Consider the following 10,972-nt stretch of genomic DNA (forward strand, 5'->3'; position numbering starts at 1 on the left):
ACTTTCGTGGGTCCAATTCTGGAGTCTCTATTCTATTCCATTGGTCTATGTGTCTGTTTTTGTGCCAATACCATGCTGTCCAATGATTACAGCTTTGTAGTAGAGGCTGAAGTCTGGGATTGTGATGCCTCCCGTTTTGGTCTTCTTCCTAATTATTACTTTGGCTATTCGGGGTCCCAACGTCACTCCTCATCAGGGAAATACAAATCAAAACCACACTGAGATACCTCCTCACACCAGTCAGAGTGGCTAAAATGAACAAATCAGGAGACTATAGATGTTGGCAAGGATGTGGAGAAATGGGAACCCTCTTGCACTGTTGGTGGGAATGCAAACTGGTGCAGCCGCTCTGGAAAACAGTGTGGAGGTTTCTCAAAAAATTAAAAATAGATCTACCCTATGACCCAGAAATAGCACTTCTAGGAATGTACCCAAGTGATACAGGAGTACTGATGGCTAAGGGCACTTGTACCCCAATGTTTATAGCAGCACTTTCAACAATAGCCAAATTATGGAAATAGCCTAAATGTCCATCAGCTGATGAATGGATAAAGAAATTGTGGTTTATATACACAATGGCATACTACTTGGTAATGAGAAAGAATGAAATATGGCCTTTTGTAGCAACATGGATGGAACTGGAGAGTGTTATGCTAAATGAAATAAGTCAGGCAGAGAAAGATACCATATGTTTTCACTCTTATGTGGATCCTGAGAAATTTAACAGAAGAAACTTAACATGGGGGAGGGGAATGAAAAAAAAGAGAGAGGGAGAGAGTCAAACCATAAGAGACTCTTAAATACTGAGAACAAACTGAGGATTGATGGGGGGTGGGAGGGTGGGTGATGGGCATTGAGGAGGGTACCTGTTGGGATGAGTACTGGGTATTGTATGGAAACCAATTTGACAATAAGTTTTATATACATACATACATACATACATACATACATACATACATACATACAAAGAAAGTGGTCCAGGTTCATTCTTTTCCATGTTGCTGTCCAATTTTTTTTAGCACCACTTCCTGAAGAGATTGTCTTCATTCCATTGGATATTCTTCCTGCTTTGTCAGAGATTAGTTGGCCATACTTTTGTGGGTCCATTTCTGGGTTCTCCATTCTGTTCCACTGATCTGAGTGTCGGTTATTGTGCCAGTACCATGATGTCTTGATGATTACAACTTTGTAGTACAGCTTGAAGTCTGGGAAAATGATGCCTCCTGCTTTGGCTTTCTTTTTCAACACTGCTTTGGCTATTCAGGGTCTTTTCTGGTTCCATACAAATTTTAAGATTATTTGTTCTAGCTGTGTGAAGAATGCTTGTGTTATTTTGATCGGGATTGCATTGAATATGTAGATTGCATTGAATATGTAGATTGCTTTGAGTAGTATCGACGTTTTAACAATATTTGTTCTTCCTATCCAGGAGCATGGAATCTTTTTCCATTGTTTTTATGTGTCTTCTTCAATTTCTTTCATAAGCTTTCTATAGTTTTCAGTGTATAGATTCTTCACCTCTTTGGTTATATTTATTCCTAGGTATTTTATGGTTTTTGCTGCCATTTTATTTTATTTTATTTTATTTTTTGAAACGTATTCAAATAAACCTCAATTTTAATAAGATCCTCTACATACACATTTGCTACTGAAAATTGAACTACCACAAAAAAACTTTCATTACAACTCTAATTTTTGAAAACCAGAAAACCTAACCTATGCACGCTGCCATAATTATAATTATGCTCTCTAGCCAAACCACCCAATATTCTCTATATATTCCTCTCTGCACTAGTTACGTGGCTTCCAATTTGATGTTAGGGTTTTTTTTTTAATGTTTTTATTTGAGAGCATGAGTGGGGGAAGGGCAGAGAGAAACACACACACACACAGAATCTGAAGCAGGCTCCAGCCTCCCAGCTGCCAGCACAGAACCCTACTCTACAGAACTCTAGTCGGATGCTTAACCCAACTGAGCCACCCAGGAACCCCATGTTAGGTTAACCGATCTTCATGACTTCAGGTTTTTCAAACACCCAGGCTACACTCAAAACCCACTAGTGCTTCCTTGGGTCATATCAAAAAGTGGAACTAAAGTATATTGAGGTCACTCAAATGCAAAACACCAGATTCCTCACAAATTATTGTTATCAAGGTAGAAAAGACAAGACAGAGCTAATATCATAGATTATCAAAATATTATACTTTGTCTACAATAGAGCAGCTTTCCCAAGGTGCTGCATACTGATTCTAAAATTACTAGCAAGAAAAACACCATATAATAAGGCTTATGTTTACATAGACTCCATGTCATAATTATTCTCCATGCTGGTATCCTCGGGAGGTCTATGATACAGGCAATAATGACATCTACATCTAAATCTTTCTACTCTGGATTCATCCGTGGAACGCTGGTTGAAGTAGCGATGATTTTTAATAAACCACATCAGCCTTTCCATCCTTTCTTTCCGAGCAGTTAACAAAGTCCTTACTCCACCCCTCCTCCTGTTGCTGAGTATCTGGTCCACAAGTCCCTGTGATTTCGTCCCTCTGTCCTGCTGTTGGAGTAGATATTCTGGTAGAGGGGAAGGAAGTTTGATACTAGGGTCAAGAGTCAATTGACTAAGGTTCTTTATTAATACTTTGGAGATGGTTTGAGAGGCAGTTGAGCCTCCCTGGGAATTTTCTTCACTGGTCATCTGAGAAGGTTCTGGGCCACAGGATGGGTAAAGCTTCGTTGGCAAATCCATCCAAAGCCAAGTCTCAGACCTGAAAGCCAAGTCTCAGCCTTCTAGACCTTTGGATTCCAGTGGAAAGTAATGGGCTCAACTAGCTGCCAAGTAGCCTGGAAAGAACGAGATAGCCCAGAAAGGACGAGAAAAGTGGAGGCTCCAACAAACCGTGGCGAGAGAAAAAGGACAAACCTCCTTTTGCTGCCATTTTAAATGGGATCGATTCGCTGATTTCTCTTTCTGTTGCTTCATTATTGTTGTATAGCAATGCAACCGATTTCTGTTGATTTTATATCCTGCGACTTTGCTGAATTCATGGATGAGTTCTAGCAGTCTTTTGGTGGAATCTTTTGGGTTTTCCATATAGAGTATCATGTCATCTGCGAAGAGTGAAAGTTTGACCTCCTCCTGGCCGATTCGGATGCCTTTTATTTCTTTGTGTTGTCTGATTGCAGAGGCTAAGACTTCCAATACTATGTTGAATAACAGTGGTGAGAGTGGACGTCCCTGTCTTGTTCCTGACCTTAGGGGGAAAGCTCTCAGTTTTTCCCCATTGAGGATGATATTAGTGTTGGGTCGTTCATATATGGCTTTTATGATCTCGAGGTATGCTCCTTCTATCCCTACTTTCTTGAGGGTTTTTATCAAGAAAGGATGCTGTCTTTTGTCAAATGCTTTCTCTGCATCTATTGAGAGGATCATATTATTCTTGTCCTTTCTTTTATTGATGTGATGTATCTCGTTAATTGCCTTGCGGATATTGAACGAGCCCTGCACCCCATGTATAAATCCCACTTGGTCATGGCGAATAATTTTTTTAATGTATTGTTGGATCCGGTTGGCTAATACCTTGCTGAGGATTTTTGCATCCATGTTCACCAGGGAAATTGGTCTATAGGTCTCCTTTTTAGTGGGGTCTCTGGTTTTGGAATCAAGGTAATGCTTGCTTCATAGAAAGAGTTTGGAAGTTTTCTTTCCATTTCTATTTTTTGGAAAAGCTTCAAGAAAATAGGTGTTAACCCTACCTTAAATGTTTGGTAGAATTCCCCTGGAAAGCCATCTGGCCCTGGACTCTTGTTTTTTGGCAGATTTTTGATTACTAATTTGATTTCCTTACTGGTTACGGGTCTGTTCAAATTTTCTATTTCTTCCTGTTTCAGTTTTGGTAGTGTATATGTTTGTAGGAATTTGTCCATTTCTTCTAGATTGCCCATTTTATTGGTGTATAATTGCTCAAAATATTCTCTTATTATTGTTTTTATTTCTGCTGTGTTGGTTGTGATCTCTCCTCTTTCATTCCTTATTTTATTTATGTGGGTCCTTTCCTTTTTCTTTTTGATCAAATTGGCTAGTAGCTTATCAAATTTGTTAATTCTTTCAAAGAACCAGCTTCTGGTTGCATTGATCTGTTCTGCTCTCTCTCTCTCTCTCTCTCTCTCTCTCTTTTTTTTTTTTTTTGGTTTTGATAGCATTAATTTCTGCTCTAGTCTTTATTAATTCTTGTCTTCTGCTGATTTTGGGTTTATTTGCTGTTGTTTTTCCAGCTCCTTAAGGTGTAAGGTTAGGTTGTGTATCTGAGATCTTTCTTCCTTCTTTAGGAAGACTTGGATTGCTATATACTTTCCTCTTATGACCACCTTTGCTACATCCCAGAGGTTTTTGGCTCTGGTGTGATCATTCTCATTGGCTTCCATGTACTTTTAAATTTCCTCTTTAATTTTTTGATTAGCCCATTCATTCTTTAGTAGGATGTTCTTCAGTCTCCATGTATTTGTTACCTTTCCAAATTTTTTCTTGTGGTTCATTTCAAGTTTCATACAGTTGTGGTCTGAAAATATGCATGGTATGACCTCGATTTTTTGTACTTACTTAGGGCTGATTTGTGTCCCAGTATATGGTCTATTCTGGAGAACGTTCCATGTGCATTGGAGAAGAATGTATATTCTGCTCCTTTAGGATGAAATGTTCTGAATATATCTGTAAAATCCATCTGGTCTAGTGTGTCATTCAAAGCTATTGTTTCCTTGTTGATTTTTTGATTAGATGGTGTGTCCATTGCTGTGAGTGGGGTGTTGAAGTCCTCTACTATTATGGTGTTACTATCGATGAGTTTCTTTATATTTGTGATTAATTGATTTATATATTTGGGTGCACCACATTTGGCACATAAATGTTTACAATTGTTAGGTATTCTTGGTGGATAGACCCCTTAATTATGATACAATGCCCTTCTTCATTGCTTGTTACAGTATTTATTTTAAAATCTAGATAGTCTGATAAAAGTATGGCTACTCTGGCTTTCTTTTGGTGACCATTACCAGGACAGATGGTTCTCCATCCCCTTATTTTCAATATGAAGGTGTCTTTAGGTCTAAAATGGGTCTCTTATAAACAGTATGTAGATGGATCTTGTTTTCTTATCTATCCTGTTACCCTATGTCTTTTGATTGGAGCATTGAGTCAGTCCATTGATGTTTAGAGTGAGTACTGAAAGATATGAATTTATTGCCATTATGATGCTTGTAGAGTTGGAGTTTCTGGTGGTGTTCTCTGGTCCTTTCTAATCTTTGTTGCTTTTGGGATTATATATATATATATATATATATATATATATATATATATATATATATTTCCCATCTTTTCTCCCCTCAGAGAGTCCCCCTTAAAATATTTTTCAGAGCTTATTTAGGGGTCACAAATTCCTTTAATTTTTGTTTGTCTGGAAACTTTTTATCTCTCCTTCTATTTTGAATGACAGCCTTGCTGGATAAAGAATTCTTGGCTGCATATTTTTCTGATTCAGCACACTGAATATATTCTGCCACTCCTTTCTGGCCTGCCAAGTTTCTGTGGATAGGTCTGCTGTGAACCTGATCTGTCTTCCCTTGTAGGTTAAGGACTGTTTTTCCCTTGCTGCTTTCATTATTCTTTCCTTGCCTGAGTATTTTGTGGATTTGACTATGATATGCCTTGTTGATGGTCGGTTTTTGTTGAATATAATGGGGGTCCTCTGTGCTTACTGATTTTGATGTCTGTGTCTTTCCCCAGGTTAGGAAAGTTTTCCACTATGATTTGCACACATAACCCTTCTACCCCTATTTCTCTCTCTTCCTCTTCTGGGACCCCTATGATTCTGATGTTGTTCCTTTTTAATGAGTCATTGAGTTCTCTAATTCTTAAATCGTGCTCTTTTCCTTCATCTCCCTCTTTTTTTCTGCTTCATTATTCTCTATAAATTTGTCCTCTGTATTGCTGATTCTCTGTTCTGCCTCATCCATCCTTGCTGCTGCTGCATCCATCTGTGATTGCAGCTCACTTATAGCATTTTTAATTTCATTCTATTTTTTACTTCTTTTGTCTCTGAAGAAAGGAATTCTAATCTATTTTCAACTCCAGGTAGTATTCTTATTATCGTGATTCTAAATTTTGGTTCAGACATCTTGCTTTTATCTGTGTTGGTTAAATCCCTGACTGTCATTTCTTCATGCTCTTTCTCTTGGGGTAAATTCCTTTGTTTTGTTTTTGAAGGGGGAAAAGGAATTAATGAGGTAGAAAAATTAAAACTAAAAAAAATTTAAATTAAAAAAATAAAATTAAAAAAATATTAAAATTAAAAAATTAAACACACACACATACAAATCGAATAAATGGTGCTAGATACTAGGTGTGTTTTGGTCTGGGTGTTGAAAGTAGTTTGACAGGTTAGAGAATAAAGGGGGGAAAGGAAAAAAAGGAAATCGTTTAAGAACTTGAAAAAATGAATACATTGAAGTAGACTAAAATGAGATGATGGGAGTAAAATAGAATTTGAAAAATATACACAAAAGTAAAGAATATAGTAGAAAAAATTAAAGAAAAATATTTTTAATAAAAATTAAAAATGAAAATGAATTTTTTCTGTATTGAAGAAAAAAAGAAACAAAGAAGAGAAAAAAGAGAAAAAAGAAAAAAAGGAAATTGTTTGAAAATTTGAAAAAGTGAATACACTGTAATATACTAAAATAAAATGATGGAAGTAAAATGCAATTTGAGAAAAATTACATAAAAGCAAAAATATAGTAAAAACAATTAAATAAAAATATTGTTAATAGATATTGAAAGTAAAAATGAAGTTTTTTTCTTTCTGCATTCAAGAAAATGAAAAGAAATGAAAAATAGAAAAAAAGAAAAAGAAGGAAATCGCTTGAGAATTTGAAAAAAGGAATACACTGAAGTAGACTAAAATGAGATGATGGAAGTAAAATGGAATTTGAAAAAATATGCACAAAGGTAAAGAATATAGTAGAGGGGCGCCTGGGTGGCTCAGTCAGTTGAGCATCCGACTTTAGCTCAGGTCACGATCTTGCAGTCCGTGAGTTCGAGCCCTGCGTCAGGCTCTGGGCTGATGGCCCAGAGCCTGGAGCCTGCTTCCGATTCTGTGTCTCCCTCTCTCTCTGCCCCCTCCCCCATTCATGCTCTGTCTCTCTCTGTCTCAAAAATAAATAAATGTTAAAAAAATTAAAAAAAAAGAATATAGTAGAAAAAATAAAGAAAAATATTTTTCATAAAAATTAAAAAAAAGAATTTTTCTTTTTCTGTACTAAAAAAAGAGACAAAAAGAGAAAAAAGAAAAAAGGGAAAAAAAGGAAATCTTTCGGAAATTTGAAAAAGTGACTACACTGTAGTAGACTAAAATAAAATGATGGAAGTAAAATAGAATTTGAAAAAATTTACAGAAATGCCAAAAATATAGTAAAAACAATTAAAGAAAAATATCTTTAAAGATATTGCAAGTAAAAATGAAGTTTTTCTCTTTCTACATTCAAGAATAGGAAAAGAAATGAAAAAGAGAAAAAAAGAAAGAAAAAAAAGGAAATGGTTTGAAAATTTGAAAATGTGAATACACTGAAGTAGACTAAAATAAAATGATGGCAGTAAAATAGAATTTGAAGAAATTTACACAAAGTAAAAAATATAGTAATAAAATTAAAGAAAAATATTTTTAATAAAAATTGAAAATAAAAATGATTTTTTTCTCTTTCTGTATTCAAGAAAAAGAAAAGTGTAAAAGAGAAAAAAAAAACAAAGAAAAATTGAATAGATGGACCTGCTAACAGATTGAATTAGGACTGAAATTACTTTGTTTTCCCCTAAAAGTCAGAATATGTAACAGTTTATAGTCCATAAACTAAGTAGGCAGTGAGACTTGTGTTCTTAAAGAGCAAGGGTGGCCCAGTTGGGCAGGTCTCAGCATAATGGCTTCATTCTCCACTAGATGGTGTTGCTAGCCTACTGGGGTGGAGTGTTGTGGTGCTCCTAGGTGTGTATGTGCATGCGCGGGAGCGGTGAAAATGGCATCACTCAGTTACCCAGTCTGTTCTCCCGGATCAGCAATCGCACATCCGTCCTTTGTCTTCAGCTTTCGTCCACGCCCCACTTTTTCACTGTCTGTGACCAGGCCCCAGACAGGACCTCTCTCCTGAATTTTGTCTCAGATGCAGCTGTTTTCCCTGGCCCCTTACTTCTGAAGGACCTTGGCTTTGACCCGTTCCACCCCTCTGTGGGAGGGTCTCACTGAGCAATGGCCGAATGAGCAATGGCTGAATGTTGGCTGCACCCAGGAATGCCCACTGGACCCTGCTGCTGTCGGTGCCCCAAGACTACAGCCAGGTGCCAGCCCGCCTCAGAAAAAGTTCGCGAGATAGTGTTGCAGCAGCGTTTCAGGGATTATGGAAAATCACAACACACATCTGGCACCAGGCTTCACCCTTAATGACCTTGTTCTGGCAATAGCTAATGTGGCCGTTTTCTGGGGTCTGCTGGGACCAGGTGGCTTAACAGTCTCTATCAAATGTCCTTCCAGCAGTGGAACTGCTTTTCCCCGCGTGGCCTGAGAACCTCCCGGACCCCGCTCTGTTCCTGGGGATTCGCCCTTCCCACTAGAGCACCAACAGGTATGGAGCTGCAGACTTGCAGCCTTTGTGCTCCCCTTGTTTACAGTCTTAATGGAATTTAAACCCTCTCCTTTCTCCTTTCTCCCTTTTTAGTTTAGTCCCTGCAGCTGTTTCCAATTTTCCATTTTCTCTCCAGCTGCTTTTGGGGAGGGGTGCTTTTCCCGTATTCTCCCCCCTCACCAGTCTCCATTCTCTCTCTGCTCACAAAAGCACCTCCCTTCCTGCTCTCCAGGTTCTCCTCTCTGCACCATGTACCTGCTGAATTCTATGGCTCAGGTTGTGCAGATTGTTGTGTTAATCCTCCAATCAGTTTTCTAGGTGTGTAGGATGGTTTAGTGTTGGTCTGGCTGTATTTCATGGACGTGAGACACACAAAAGACTTCCATGCTGTTCTGCCATCTTGGTTCCTCCTCATGGTTAGTGAGTTTGAGCACCACATTGGGCTCTGTGCTGACAGTGCAGACATTTTTTTTTTTATAGAAATTCAGTTGTTTACTGCTAACATCTTTAGGATCAATACAAATGCATATATACAATTAAGAAATTTTTTGATGTTCTTGATTTTGTGGGGAATAGGGAAGGAAGAACAGTTTTTAAATGGGCACTTTCAAGTGCCCAAGTCCATATTGGCAGTGATGGAATAGAAAGGTGTATTTGTTATTGATAGATAAATAATTCAAAGACATTTACTGATGACTGTATTTAAAATAGTGATCTGAAGCTATAATGTAGAACCAATGATGAATATAATGTTAAACTGATTATACATTACAGAGCTATGGTAACTATTACCTAGGTAACCACAAAAATATATAATCTTCAGCTGACTTTACTAAATGAAAAGTTTTGTTTTGGATTCCTGCTTTTGCAATATATAAAATGATAACATGATTTAAGTGATTTGGAACTGTGTAAAACAGATTTTAAATTACATTTTACATGATTAGAAAAGATAATCACAAAATTTGTTTCAATTACGTATTCCAAACAACATGTGGTGATGATTTACACTTTATTATACATTTTCCCCTAAAGAATTGAATATGCTCTATATTGTTCTTAGGGAAATTCTGAGAAGTTTTGTATGAATTAGCTAGTAGTAGACATTTTTATAGTATACCCTCTATTATTCAGTGAGAAAAGAAGCACTGACAGAAGTTTTTTAAAAATCAAAGTTACGTAGATATACATCTTTAATTCTCATTTTTATTTCTTTTTAGTTAGTTTTGCATGCTTTTGTTGTCTTGATATTGAGGCAGACTCCATTCTCCACCTCTAAGACTTCTCCCGTCCCTCAGCTAGGTCTGTTGCCAAATTAGGTGTGGTCATGTGACTAAATTTTTTTAAACATGTATGAATGGAGGAGATGTGTGCCACCTCTGGAACTGGGTATGTGCCACCATGCTGTCTTATGCTTGTTAGCCTGATGCAGTCTTACAATGGCAGTGACCTGATTTTAATTATATCATAAAGACAAGGCATTGTGGGATGGTGGAGAAGCATGAAGGAAGGAACCTGGGTTTTTGAATGACTGCACGGAGCAGGGCAACACTTTGACCTAGACTGCTCACTTCAGGCTATCAGATAAGAAAGAAAGAAATTTCCGTCTTCTTTAAGCTATTCAATTATTGTTAATTATCTTTATTACAGCAGCCTAGCCTAAATAATATACATCGATTTGACTAGATTCAGTGAAAGAAGGAGTAAATCCAGATGCTTTTTCAAATTCGTAAGTTCAAGTTTGCTCATTTACACATATTCTTCCCTATAATGACATCTGTCTTGGTGATACAATCTTTCTCACACTCCTCTCCAGTTCTTTTATCCTGTACAGAATATGTGACTCTACCTCTAATTAATGCTTGCTCTATTTACTTGTGCTTTTTCTTATTATATTGCTATTACCATAAGTAGGGGTGGGGTTGGTGTCTTGCCAGGCATATATGCACTGCAATTTCATAAGAGACATTTAACTCAACTTGATCAGTTTCCTTGTGTGTTGTGGGTTACCCTTTCTCTTGTGATTAAAAAAATCCAAAGTATTCCATGGTTTCCTTTCTTTGTTTTATTTTTTTCTGTCTCTGATGATTTACATAGAGTCTGATGAAAATATAAAATTATTAACTTGATGCCTGTTTATTTTATTTAATTATTTTTAAGTTTATTTTTATTTATTTTGAGAAAGAGATAGAGAGCAAGTGGGTGAGGGGCAGAGAGAGAGGGAAAAAGAATCCCAAGCAGACTCCCTGCTATCGGCACAGAACCTGATGTGGGGCTCGAACTCTTGAACTGTGAAATCATGACCTG

The 10,972-nt window shown here is 37.1% G+C and overlaps 1 protein-coding gene across 1 annotated transcript; it reads right to left on the reverse strand.

Moving 5' to 3' along the window:
* Nucleotides 1-2,242: 2,242 nt before the first annotated feature.
* On the reverse strand, nt 2,243-2,765 carry LOC109270280 (developmental pluripotency-associated protein 3-like). Its single transcript, XM_019454672.2, has one exon. It carries the CDS (start codon nt 2,748-2,750, stop codon nt 2,295-2,297), a length of 456 nt encoding a protein of 151 aa, XP_019310217.2. The 5' UTR covers nt 2,751-2,765; the 3' UTR covers nt 2,243-2,294.
* Nucleotides 2,766-10,972: the final 8,207 nt, after the last annotated feature.

The sequence above is a fragment of the Panthera pardus genome, unplaced genomic scaffold (genome assembly GCF_024362965.1).
Source record: "Panthera pardus isolate Hobbes unplaced genomic scaffold, ASM2436296v1 HiC_scaffold_6, whole genome shotgun sequence".
Taxonomy (NCBI): domain Eukaryota; kingdom Metazoa; phylum Chordata; class Mammalia; order Carnivora; family Felidae; genus Panthera; species Panthera pardus.